The following is a 13,653-nucleotide window of genomic DNA, read 5'->3' on the forward strand; positions in this document are numbered from 1 at the left end:
TCAAAGCCTGCCCCTGCTCAGAGAGCTCAGCCCTGTTCTAAGAGCACACCCAGGTCTCTGTTTGCAAAGTCTCCGTATCTGGTCTACAGTGCCTGTCCTGGTTTTCTGATGCCTGTGTGTTTACAGAGCCCTCCTAATGAAAGTCACACTTCATGACGAAGGTGCTTTGGAGAGCTGTAGGTGGGAAGAATTCTTGTTTGGAGCCCGGAGAACAGGTGGCCAGAAGGTGGACCTACCACTTGAGAACTCTGGCTCGTGTTCCCTGTGTCCTCTCTCTTTTCTGCTTGGTTTAGGATGAACAATAACAAGGGCCTCCCAGCCATCGACAGCCACAGAGACCTCCACATATGGATCATCGAGGTAAGGGGTCTAACACATGGCACAGATGGTGACATGGAAGGTGTGGGGTTTCAGAAACCAGGCTCCTCCCGCCCCCAACCCAGAGCTCTCTCCCCTACACAGGAGGTGGAGTTTGTAGGTGGAGGGAGGTCTCTGAGTGGTCACATGGCACCCTTTTCTCCCAGAACCTAAAGATGGTGCCAGTACCTGAGAAGGCTTACGGGAACTTCTTTGAGAAACACTGCTATATCATCCTCCATGTGAGTCACATGGGGATTGTGTTTGGGACAGAGGGTGACATGGCCCAGCAATGGAGACTCCAAGGTGCAGACACCATCTCTGCCCTAGAAAGAGGCAAGCTGAGAGCCCAAGAATCACCTCCCCCAAGGGGGGGCTGCTGCCCTGATCCCTCTTAGCCCCTGCTGCCCCTTCACGATCTGTCCATAGAGCATCTGCCCACCATCTCCTCCACGGCCCTCAGTACACCCTTTACCTAAGTTTTCCACCTGGGCCTTGATGCCTGGACTCCTCCCTGCTCCTGCTCCTCTGCCTGCCCACCCCCACATACACAAACACATGGACCCTAGGTCCCCCAGAGCAAAAAGGCCACACAGGAAGCATCCAGCGACCTGCACTACTGGATCGGGAAGGAGGCAAGCACAGAGGCTCAGGGCGCTGCAAGCACCTTTGTGCAGCACCTGCAAGAGGAGCTGGGGGACCGGACAGTGCAACATCGGGAAGTGCAGGGCCATGAGTCCGAGTGTTTCCACAGCTACTTCCATCCGGGAGTCATGTGAGTGCGGGGCAGAGTAGGGAGGAACTGGGACTGGGAGCCCCGCTGGTGAATCCAATGTTCAGGCTGCCTTGGGATGACTACCCCCATTTGCTAAATGGAATGTGTGTGTGCATGTGTGCATGTGTACGTGCATTTGTGTGTGTGAGAGAGAGAGTGTGTATGAGAGAGAGAGCACACTTTGTTGAGATACGACCCACATACCATACCATGCACCCATTTCAATATGCCATTCAGTGATTTTCACAGGCTTGACCAACCAGCACCATGAGCAGTTTGAGAACATTTTTATCACCCTTACAACAAGAGGTCCTTCATAACAGGCTTTTTTCAATTAGCATGCTGTTTTCAAGGTTCATCCATGTTGTATCAGGCATTATTAATAATTTATTTTTGTTACCAAATGCTATTGCATTGTTTGAATATGCCATATTTTATTTATTCACTTAATGGACATTTGGGCTGTTTCCACCATGAACATTTGTATACAAGTTTTTGTGTGGACAAATGTTTTTATTTCTCTGGGGTATATACCTAGGAGTAGACACCCCAACATTGTTTTGAGTTTTCTTCTATGTTGCTGTGCTGGTAGAAATGTCTTTTGGGGGGTGCTGGGGTTGTGACTCAGTGGTAGAGTACTGGCCTAGCATGAGTGAGGCACTGGGTTTGAGCCTCAGCACCCCATAAAAATAAAGAAATAAAATAAAGTATTATGTCCATCTACAACAATATATATATATATATATATATATATATATATATATATATATATATACATACACACACACACATATATACACATATATGTGTATACATATATATGTAAAGAAATGTCTTTTGCTATAAATTAATGTTTTTTAAATTAATAATTGTAATATATTTAGGTTGAACATAGGAACTTGTCAATATCTGACCATGTCTGCTTCATACAGTTGGGCCTACACTTGTTCATGTAGTATATACATGAACACATGCATACAAGTATACATGCATATGCAGAAACACATACCACCCCCTGTGCATGTCCACCTGTAGATGGGCACACCCCCCATGTGTAAATAGTCATGTCCTCCTGAACATATCTATGTCGTTACCCATTTCCACGTACTCCCATCCAGACTTACATGGGTAAATAGATATACACTGAACCTCCAAATGAATACACATATACATAGATGCACACATGACCACATCTCTACACATGGATAAGACACACATTCATGCCTCAAGTTTACTCTAACATGCACGGAACAGGCACATGACATCCCCTATGCACGTGTGCATGTGCTCACTTTTTCACTCATTCCTACACATGGCAGTGTGCATTTCTAAGTGAGACCCGTTCCCTTCTCAGCTACAGGAAGGGGGGCCTAGCCTCTGACGTCAAGCATGTGGAGACCAACATGTACAACATCCAGCGACTGCTGCACATCAAAGCGAGGAAGCACGTGTCTGCCACCGAGGTGAGGGTCACCAGGAATGCACTTGACCTCTGGACTCAGCTTGGACTGAGTATACTGAAGTATAAGGAAGTGTGGAAGTTGGCAGGGAATGTGGGGGTGGGGATAAGCTGTCAGCATTCCCAGAGGCCTGTCTCGAATAAGAAGAGAAGGCAGAGCCAGTCTTCCAGCCCCACCTCTGCCACGGCTCCCTGGACCCTCTTCCTCACCTGTCTCATGGACGTGGTAGGAATTTGGGCAGGTGAGGCAGATAAGATGGTGCATCTGGTCCTTGTAAGCAGCACAATGGGAGGTGGCACATTTGTGAAGGAGTGCAGAGTCTCAGGCTCTCTCACATACACTATACTGTCACTGTCACCCACAGGCACCCACACTGTCTCTCCTTACACCCTCAGGGCTACTCTAGTCCATATGATATTCATGTGCAAATCAGCACAGAGAACCCCTTGCTTCCAGATGTCAAGAAATTTAAGGAAGATACTAATCTTGTTAGATCAAGTTATTATACTGCCATCAGGCCGGAATGTGGTGTAGTGATCACTCAGGAGTACAATGTCAACAGTGTGAACCAAGGTCCTTCAGTCTGCATAGTATGTGGCAGCCCTCCACAGGCTCTGCACTGTCACCCACAGATCCAGTGACCATACATCCCTGGTCATGCTGGGACACCATACAGTATTAAGTTTCACTATTATCCTGGCATAATTATTTAGAGTGCCCTCTTTTATCCTCAAAAGTGTTTCCATTTGGATGATAACTATCCATAGATACACACTGTCCCCACACAAGCACATGTGCACTGTCACCATGAGCACACAAACTTGTTCATATTTGATATACTCCCACACATGTACATGTACACACAGATAAATGCATACATCCTACCTGTATACACATGTGCAGCTTTAAACATACTTTGAATGAAAAGTGTCATGCTTAGTCATGTTCGCCCTGTGGATATAGCATTGTCTACAAGCACGCATGCTTAGAGATGTAACACAGACACAGAGAGCTGCCCTCCAGGTCACTTTTGATTACATAGATTCATGCCTGCACATCGTGATAGGTGTTATTACAGTCACAGGGCTTCATGTGTCTAAGTGACACGCTGGGTGCTGCTGGTATGACATACTTTTTTTCCTCCCTGTTCCTCCTGACCCTGGCAGGTGGAGCTGTCTTGGAACAGCTTTAATAAAGGAGACATCTTCCTGCTGGACCTGGGCATGGTGATGATACAGTGGAATGGGTCCAAGACCAGCATTTCTGAGAAGTCTCGGGTCAGTGTCTGCCCTTGGAACTGGGGGTGCAGGGCTTGGTCCTACAGGTTTCTATCCTCTGTCTACCCCAAGAAGTAGACTGAACTCTCCACCTCAATCTGAGAAGCACCTACTAGGCACAAGCTGAGTTCAGCCCCTGCACTGGTGATAGCCCCCCAGATGCCAGAGGGAGGAGACAACAGCTTTCCCTTCCCTCCATCCCTGCCTCTGGTTGCTGAGCAGTGACAGGAAAGATCTGAGCTGGGCTGCCAGAATGAGGGCACACCTGGGAAGCCTGACTGCCATTTCCTCTCCACAGGGCCTGGTTCTGACCTGCAGCATCCGGGACAGGGAACGTGGTGGTCGTGCACAGATTGGCATAGTGGATGACGGAGTTGAAGTCACTGACCCCACGCATATCATGGAGGCTGTGCTGGGTTGCAGAGCGGGCAATCTGCATGCAGCCATGCCCACCAAGAGTATTAACCAGCTGCAGAAGGCCAATGTCCGCCTCTACCAGTGAGCAGAATTGAGGGAGGACAGGGTGGGCAGAACAGTCCAGGACTGGTTGTCCAGCATTACTATAATAGCACAGCAACTCTAGAAAGCCCTCCAGTAAAAGCAGATGGATTTCTGGGACCTGGCATGTGGGACCTTGGGTCTAACCTATACTCTCAAATGATGTGTGGCAACCCTACTGGGAAACCCTTTGTGCAGATGAGGGAATGAGGCCCCATGAAGGTCAAGGAGCTGTGTAAGGCTCTACGGCAAGGCCACAACTCCCTCCAGCACCCATGCCTTTAGTAGAAGTTCTAAAGAGGGTAGGGTAAAGCCAGGCCAAGGAGGGACTGGGCTGCCCATAACCTAGATGCCTGTCCCCCAGTGTCTATGAGAAAGGCAAGGACTTGGTGATACAGGAATTGGCAACCCGCCCCCTAACCCAGGACCTGCTGCAGGAGGAGGTGAGGAAAGCCCCCAGCCCCTTGATTTATCTCTACTCCACAAGCCCAGCTGTCTGGACCACCTACTGACCAGACCTATCCTGGCTCCTAGGATTGCTACATCCTGGACCAGGGTGGCTTTAAGATCTACTTATGGCAGGGACGTATGTCCAACGTCGAGGAGAAAAAGGCTGCCTTCAGCAGGGCTGTGGTGAGGCCCTGGGTCCCTGTCTGAGAGACACAGCACAGCTCTGGGGTCTGATTAGGGAGGGGACCGGCCCTGAAATCTGGCAGGGGGTTCCCCTTCCTGGGGGTCTAAGGGAGGGGGAACTTTGAAATGGCAAAAGCAGCTCAGCTCTGAGAGCATTGATTAGCAAGTCTGGGACCCATTTAACAAGCCGACACTGTCATACTTCCCAACGAGTTGGGAAATATCCACATCCTGGGGTCCCAAAGGAGAGGAAACCCTAACCTGGAGCCAGAAAGTGGATGCACCCTACCCTGATTGATTTTATATATATATAATATGTATATAATATTATATGTAATGTGTATATAATATTATATGTAATATATATAATATCATATGTCTATAATATTATATGTTATATATATATCATATGTAATAATATATATGTAATATATATATAGTCTGGGAACCTTCTGCACTGGGTGTCCCCTCCTTTCTGGGGTCGGGGGTAGAAGTGGTTTGGCCTGGGTCTGCATGAATTGTCATGGCCAGCTCTTCTCTAGGCTGGGACTTGGGGACCTCTGCCCACAGGGACCTCAGAGAAGTCGGTAATGACAGTGTCGGCTTGTTAAATGGGTCACAAACTTGTTAATTAACGCGTCTCAGAGCTGAGCTGCTGTTGCCGCTGTAGTGGGGGGCGGCCCCCGGGAGGTGGAGCGCAGTGGAAGCCCGAAGCCCCGCAGCCCGCAGGCCTGACCGAGTACCCGCCCCAGGGCTTCATCCAGGCCAAGGGCTACCCGACCTACACCAACGTGGAGGTGGTGAACGACGGCGCCGAGTCCGCCGCGTTCAAGCAGCTCTTCCGAACGTGGACTCACGAGCTGGGCAGGAAAAAGCTGGACCGCACAGGTGCGCAGGGGAGGCGCGGCTGGAGGGGCGGGGCCTGCCGGGAGGGGGGCGGGGCCTGGCAGGAACAGGTGGTTCGACGTGAGGGGAGAGCGGGAGCGGGCGTGGCCTGAGGGGTGCTGGATAGAACTCAGCACTAAGAGTGAAGGGGCGTGGCCGGAGCGTCAGGACTGGCCAGGGAGGGCCCTGGAGTCTAGGAGGGACCGGGAAGAGTGGGCGGGGCCGGGCTGGTGGAGGCTGAGACCTGAGCCGAAAGCTCCGTTGACATCCCCTGTCTCATCTTCAGGTAGATCCATTCAGGTAAAGCTGGACGTGGGCAAGCTGCACAGCCAGCCAGAGCTAGCGGCCCAGCTCAGGATGGTGGACGATGGCTCTGGGAAGGTGGAGGTGAGGGGCTTTGATTTAACTGACTATGCTTTGCCCACTGGTAAACCATACAGGTGCTATCTAAGGTGACCCTAGGACACCCGGATGCACATCCACACACAACTGGGGACAACCAGTAACACGTGCACATACACAAACACTGCCTGACAGCTGACTGATGCAGTCAAGCCTAATCATACATAGTTATATGTTTGACAAGCCTATACATATGACAATACAGACACAGGTACTCATACTTTGTAATTGCGTCATCATAGCCAGGTGCACAAGTGCAAATAAGAAATTGCATGACTCTGTATCACACATGACGGCAGTCACACAATGGTCAACACCAACACAGATGCACAGCCACACATAATCTATCTCAGCCCCCTATACTCAGCCCCCTACACAGTCATCAACTGTGAACCACTCATCTGGTCTCAGATCAGTGTGCTAGGAGCCACAGGTGTTGAAGGCCACTTCCAGGCTCCATGCAGCACACGACTGCACATTGATCTGCTGGCTGACCCTCGAGCAGAGGCCTTGGTATCCTTTGGGCCTCCATTGTTAAATCTATAAAGTGAGGGCAGAAATTGGTCCCATCTGGTCCCAAGGCTGATGTGGGGATGCTGTGAGATTACAGAAACGGGACCACTGGTGAGGGGTCCTAGTTCTCGAGGAAGGTTGAGGTCAGAGGAATACAAGATGCCTCCTACATTTGCCCTAATAGAGATGGGCAGAGGAGGTGAGTGGTGGGAGACAAAGAGAGGAGGAGGAGAAGCACCAAGAGGGGAAGATGGGATGCGGGGTGGGTAAGGAGACTGGGAAAGGCAGGGAGTGGGGAGGAGACTGTGAGAGGAGGAAGAGATGGGGTGCAGGACGAGTAGGGAGAGTTGGGGGTTCAGGGCAAGGAAAAAGTAGGTGGGGAAAAGGGGTGCACTGTGAGAGACAGAGGGGGCAGCAGGGAGAGAGCAAGGCAGGGAAGCCCATAGGTAGGCAAGGGAGCGAGGGAAGGAGACCCAGGCTCCAAGCACAGGGACAGGGAGAGGAGGCAGTGGGCAGCAGGCAGAGAGGCCTGAGACGGGAGGCCTGGTTGCCAGGTAAGTGCCACTCTTGGGTGGTGTGTGGCCCAGATGAGCATCTTCTGCAAAAGGCAGGGTTCTGGATCCTGGGAAAGTTCCCCCAGAGAAGCTTTTGGGCTTTGTGTGGGTAAAGGATGCCCAGACGTTGTTTCCTGGCCTGTAGAGTCAAAGTGAAGTAGGTGCTGGGATCCCCAATTTGCAGGTGGGAAAATCTAAAGCTTTGAGGGCCTCACTGCTAACCACTCAGACCTGCAATTTGACCAGGGTCTGTCTACCTGGCTCCAAAGGGTGGCTACCTGGAGGAACACTCACAAATGTGAGGAAGTGTTTTCCTCCCAGATTTCGAGCAGGCTTTGTTGTTGTTGTTGTTTTAATGACACTTGAAAGCCAAAAGGGCATGTTCCCTAATGTTTCGAGGCCTGACTTCTGCTGACCTGGCCTGAACAGTGTCTGTGTGAGGTCCTGTCTGCCCCTGACCAGGGCTGTGGCTGGAGGGGCTAGGACTTGGGGTGAGGGTGGGGCAGGGTGGTCCATGTCACATCTTTTGAAGTCCTTGCCACTCGTTTACTTAGGTACCACATGCAAACTCAGTCTTGGCTGAGAGCAGATCAGCTCAGGTGTGATGGGTTCCAGGGGCTCATGGGGGAAAAGGGTCACCTGCAGATGCAGCACAGAGCATGGGGAGGGTGCAGAGCTGGGGTGAGCTCCTTACCTACACAAGATGAGGAATGAAAGAGAGCTTTCTGGGTAGGTGTGGATAGGCAGGCTGGTTCAGGTAGAGGAGCTACCTTTGCCCACTGGTTCCCTTCTCCTCAGATGTGGTGCATCCAGGACTCAGGCAGGCAGCCCGTGGATTCCAAGCATCATGGACAGTTGTGCTCAAGCAACTGCTACCTCATCCTCTACACATACCAGAAACTGGGCCGCATCCAGTACATCTTGTACTTATGGCAGGTGCACCGGCTGGAGGCGGGTGGTGCACACCTTAAAGTCTAAGAACTAGAGCCAGAGAAGGAAATGTGAGAGCTGCCTTGGGCCATCACTGTCTCCCCAAACCCCACAGGGCCACCAGGCCACAGCAGAAGAGACCAAGGCCCTGCACTCTAATGCTGAGGAGCTGGACCACCTGTACCAGGGAGCTCTGGTGCAGGAGCATGTGACAATGGGCAGTGAGCCTCCCCACTTCCTTGCCATCTTCCAAGGCCAGCTGGTGATCTTCCAGGTAGGGCCCACCCTGCTGCTGCAGGGGCAGCTTCCCCAGGCCTCGACATGGCCGTAGCCCTTGCATGAACTTGCTAAACACCTCTTCAGGTCTGGGGTCCAGCATTCCAGCACGTGGTTTCCTGGTGCTTGTCCAAGGCCCAGGAATCCCAAGGGGGACCCCCACTCGAGTTTCTTCCCCTAGTCCCACAGATAAGCATGGAGCAGGAACACAGGCAAGGAAACTGAGTCAAAAGGGACCCAGTGATGTCATACCCGGGTAGAACTGCTCCCCATGTGCCGCTGCAGCCGGACTGCGGCACCCATGTTCCACCTTCAAGGCCTGGGCATTGTGCCCTGACCCTGCAGAGAAGGGTGAGGGGTCCATTTACAAAGGGCTTGCTTTCCTGTCCTAGACTGATGGATCCCCACACTCCACATTCAGAGGGTCCAGAAGACAGTGTTGGCCTGAGTCTTGAGGCAGTTTGTCCCTACTGGGACAGAGAGGCAACGCCCCCCCCCCAGCCCCTGCCTCAGCCTGAGACCTAGCACTCTTCTAGGGGAGCACTGGGCACCACGGGAAGGGGCAGCCAGCCTCTGTCCCCAGGCTCTTCCATGTGCAAGGCACTGACGGCTACGACACCAGGACCATGGAGGTGCCAGCCCGAGCCTCGTCCCTCAACTCCAGTGAGGTCTTCTTGCTAGTCACAGCTGGTGTCTGCTACCTCTGGTTCGGGAAGGTACCTATAGGACTGACTGCTTGACTCGTGCCTGGGGACAGGCCCAAAATAGGCCAATGAGGGGTGAGGTTAGGGGTGAGGGTGAAGAGCACAGCACTCCTGATGGAACTTGGAGGAAGTCACAGAGCAACAGGTGGATGTGCAAATCCATGGGTTGGAGCCAGACCTGGCCCAGGGTCCCTCCCCTCCTTCCTGCCATAAGCAGAGGACATAGCCCATCCCAAGTCTCTTGGGAAAAGGGGAAGGCCTACTCTGGTTTGCTGGAGTTTTCTATGAACTTCAGCCTGAACCATGAATCACCCCCAAGCCTGGGAATCCCCATTCATACTCTGGATGCAGAGGGGGATCCAGAACATGTGACCCTGATCAGCCGGAAAAACTGAGTCTTAGAGGGGAAAGAAGGGAGATAGATTCCTTGCTCACACATGCCCTGCCATCAGCTTGGGTCTCCTGTGGCTCAGGCCCAACTTCCCACAGGCAGGGTGAGTGGGATATAGGACTGGAGGCCAAGGCCTGCCCCCTGTGGGGCTTGACCCAGCTTTATGCTTGCCAGGGCTGTAACGGTGACCAGCGTGAGATGGCACGGACAGTGGTCACTGTCATTTCCGGGAATGACAAGGAAACGGTGCTAGAGGGTCAGGAGCCTCCCCACTTCTGGGAGGCCCTGGGGGGCCGGGCCCCCTACCCCGGCAGCAAGAGGTAACGGGATTGGGAGGACAGTGTTCTTATCCCAAGGAGGAATTGAAGCCCATAGGGGGTGGGTGACTAATCAAGGGTCACACAGAGAGCTAGAGAGATGACTAGGACTGAGGACTCTCAAATCTACCCCCCAGAGGCTCAGGAACAAAGCTCACCCTTCATCCGCCAGGCCTGGGTAACTGGGATCAGAAGATTCCAGGAGCGTAGGGGAAGTGGTGCCCTCTGCTGGCCTAATCCTCTCCCTGCAGTGTCACTGTCCTGGGCAAAGGCACTGTTCCTCAACATTCCCCTTCTGGCCCCCCCTGGGTAATTGAATGAGGTATATGTTGGAGGAAAGGGCAGAGTTAGACCTTAAGGGAAGAGGTGGCTAAGTTCCAGGCCTTGCTGGTGTGACTGTGGGGCTTTGTTTTTGCACCACACCTGTGAGTCTCCTGGGCTCAGTACGGTCATCCCCTCACCCAGCCCAGCCTAGCTTCCCTTCCCGGACCCGGGGCCTGAGGCCACTCCACCCAGGATGAGCCTAGGGGACTCTCCCTTCCCAGAGGGGGTGCTGTCATACCCTTCCCAGTGTCCATTCCAGGGAAATTCATGGGACAGCTGGTGTCACAGCTGGCTGGGGACAGATAGATCACCTAGTCTGCGATCTCCATGGACAGAAAGGAATGTTGCAGCCCAGGGAAGAGCAGGGTGCTCCTGGAGAGAATTATGGGGTGGGTGAAGCCAAGAGGAAGGCCCAGTCTCCTACCCCAGAGAAGTTGCCTCCTGGCCCTGGGGTGGGTGCTGTGTGCTGAGGGTGGGCAGGGCCCAGGCTGCAGAGGTACAGCACCTCTGTGCCCCATGCTTCGTGCTGGCCAGGCTCCAAGAGGAGGCCGCCAGCTTCCAGCCACGACTGTTTGAGTGCTCCAGCCAGAAAGGCTGCCTGGTCCTCTCAGAAGTGGTGTTCTTCCGTCAAGGGGATCTGGACAAGTATGACATCATGTTGCTGGACACCTGGCAGGAGGTAAGCGGCCACTCCTGCCTGGCTGGAGTGTGAATGCGGGTGTGACTGTATTTGTTTAACTGGGTATGACTCCACATAAGCTGTGAATGAGTGACTATGACACTAATGGTGCAATCATGTGGCTGTCTGTGTCACTGTGTGAAAGTACTGAGTCTTCTATGGGTCTCGTCTGACCGGGACCATGTGTGTAGTTGTGTGTAACCCTGAGTATCTTATGATGCTGTGCGTAGCTCCAACTGATGGCACACCTTGGCTGGACCTGTCAGGGTGGAGTGAGTAACTAACTGTCAGTGGATGGACTGACCACAGGCGTGTGGGGTGATTCTGTGTGACTATTGCACTTGGACATGCGGTTGGGTGGGAGACTGATGTGTCAGTGACTGTGGGGTCAAGTAACTGACTAGAACTGGCCAGACCCTGGGGACTCTACCATGAGACTCATGTACGTGTGTGTGTGTGTGTGTGCATGCGCATTTGCCTACATATATATGTGGCAGATAGAAAGGAACCACATGATCAGAGGTGGGTGTGAGCAACCGAGTGACTCTGTGTGTCTGTGCCACTGTGTTTCTGTGTGACTTTCCAAAGTGGTGTAAGTGGCTGATCATGTGTGACTGTCACACCATGTGTTGGACAACAGAGCATGGCAATATATGTGGCTGTGATTTGCTGTCAGGCTGGATGACAAGGGAGGCTTGTGTGCCTTTGTATCACTGTGCCTGTGGTAGGCCACGTCTGTGGCAGCATGTGGGTTGGGGCAAGACTGTGGGCACGCACCTCAGAAAAAAACGAGCCCTTTCAGCAGCTGCGCCGGACCTGGCCAGCCCCAGCTCTCCGACATGATTTCCATCCACCCACCCCTTGCTGGTTCTGCTTGCTGTTCCTGCAACATGCCAGGCGCATGGTCACTTCAGGGCCTTTGCACTGGTGGCTTCTTCTTCATTGTCTCCTCAGACATACATGTGACTTGCTCCCTCATAAAAAAAAAAAAAAAGTCAGGGATTTTTATCTATTTTTTAAATTTTTGACTCCCCAGTGCCTGGCATACAGTGGGTGCTTAATAAATATCTGTAGGATGAATGCATGAATGCATGCGGACCTTCTTGTGTTCACTGTTGTGTGGGTGGCAGCGTGCTGGGTGTGTCCGGTTGGCCAGGGCTGTGTGGGTGGGGTTCTGAGGTCATCAGATAGACAGAAAGCCGGGAGGAGGTGTGTGGCTCCAGGTAGCCCCTCCACATGTCCCAGACCAGGACCCCTCTGTGGCCCAGATATTCCTGTGGCTTGGTGCTGCCGCCAGTGAGCGGAAGGACGCAGTGGCCTGGGGCCAGGAGTACCTGAGGACCCATCCAGCAGGGAGAAGCCTGGCCACGCCCATCGTGCTGGTCAAGCAAGGCCACGAGCCGCCCACTTTCACAGGATGGTTCTCCACTTGGGACCCCTACATGTGGTCGGTGAGTGAGGCCCCAAACCCCTAGCCCCATCCTCATTTGGGGGGCGCGGGACCTACCTGAGCAAACTGAAGGAGGAGGTGCTGGTCTAGCTGGGGACCTCCAACACGTGTGAGGGAGATCTGACTGTGTTCTCACTGGCCTTATCCCAGGGGTGCCCCTTCATCCTGCCCAGCCCTAATAATTGACCTCATTCTTGCCCCCAGAACAACCAGTCCTATGAGGAGGTGGTGAAGAGTGGGGTCTCCCACTTGGGAACAGAATCTGCCATCTCTGGGATCACAGCAGTGAGTACTGGGAACCCTACCGTGGCATTGCCCACAGTGGTGTAGGCTTGGATAGCACGATCCAGAGTGGGCAGGGGCCTGGTAGGTGGCCAGGGTTGCAGCTGGGGGCAAAAGGCAAGTGGGTTCAATGTCGCCTCCCCGAGGAGTGCTTATTTCCAATCTTCCCCAGCGTGAGTTCCCCTCTCTGGACAGGAAATCAACAATTTCCAGCTATCCCAGTGGCCAGGCGAGAGCAGAGCAGGTCCTCCAGACCTGCCAGCCGTCAAAGACACCCAGGACATCTCAGAGATGGAGTTGGGGCCCAGGGTAGGCGGCAGAAGTGCCAGCACCAGCATCAGCACCAGCAACAGCAGCAGCAGCAGCAGTGTCAGCTTGGTCGACAGTGGGAGCCTGCCCCCTGAACGGCTGAGGTACCAGGCCGTTGAGGACCTGCCACAGGGTGTGGACCCCACCCGCAAGGAGGTGGGTGACCACTTACTGCCCCACACCTAATGCTGTGCTGGAGGAGCCCAGGACACCATCAGCCCATTGTGCAGGGCTGGGAGGCATGTCCCAGATGGGTGGCAGTGCCCTGATGACATCTCTAGGTAGGACAGGACTCTGGGCTCTCATGACAACCTCCCCTACATCCCTCCCCCAGTTCTATCTCTCAGACGCTGACTTCCAAGACATCTTTGGGAAATCCAAGAAGGAGTTCTACGGCATGGCCAAGTGGAAGCAGCAGCAGGAGAAAAAGAAGCTGGGCTTCTTCTGAGTCCAGGGGGCTCTACTCACACCCCCAGGCCCCCTCACCTTTGCCAATAAAAGGCAGTGGTGTGCACCAGGTGTGGTATGTGTGCCTTCAGACCCAGATCCCTCGGTGTGCTTCTTGCTGCCCTCTCCAGACCACCCCCAGGAGCATGGGGAAGGGACATGCCCTTCACGGGGGATTTTATATCCCAGA

At 53.3% G+C, this 13,653-nt stretch overlaps 1 protein-coding gene across 1 annotated transcript; it reads left to right on the forward strand.

Moving 5' to 3' along the window:
• The first annotated feature begins 294 nt into the window (after positions 1–294).
• On the forward strand, positions 295–13,487 carry Vill (villin like). The gene is made up of 19 exons (XM_071609347.1): positions 295–360; positions 525–599; positions 927–1,132; positions 2,487–2,595; positions 3,759–3,869; positions 4,168–4,367; positions 4,732–4,810; positions 4,902–5,000; positions 5,753–5,901; positions 6,176–6,272; positions 8,153–8,290; positions 8,400–8,558; positions 9,097–9,276; positions 9,830–9,975; positions 10,831–10,975; positions 12,244–12,426; positions 12,630–12,710; positions 12,903–13,172; positions 13,351–13,487. Exons 1-19 carry the CDS (start codon positions 295–297, stop codon positions 13,462–13,464), a joined length of 2,607 nt encoding a protein of 868 aa, XP_071465448.1. The 3' UTR covers positions 13,465–13,487.
• Positions 13,488–13,653: the final 166 nt, after the last annotated feature.

Source organism: Marmota flaviventris, chromosome 1 (genome assembly GCF_047511675.1).
Source record: "Marmota flaviventris isolate mMarFla1 chromosome 1, mMarFla1.hap1, whole genome shotgun sequence".
NCBI lineage: Eukaryota > Metazoa > Chordata > Mammalia > Rodentia > Sciuridae > Marmota > Marmota flaviventris.

Coding starts and splice junctions, on each gene's coding strand:
- Vill (XM_071609347.1), top strand. CDS start 295: ATGAACAATAACAAGGGCCTCCCAGCCATCGACAGCCACAGAGACCTC. Junction 8,559..9,096: donor GCCAGCTGGTGATCTTCCAG/GTAGGGCCCACC, acceptor GCACTCTTCTAG/GGGAGCACTGGGCACCACGG. Junction 12,711..12,902: donor CCATCTCTGGGATCACAGCA/GTGAGTACTGGG, acceptor CTCTCTGGACAG/GAAATCAACAATTTCCAGCT.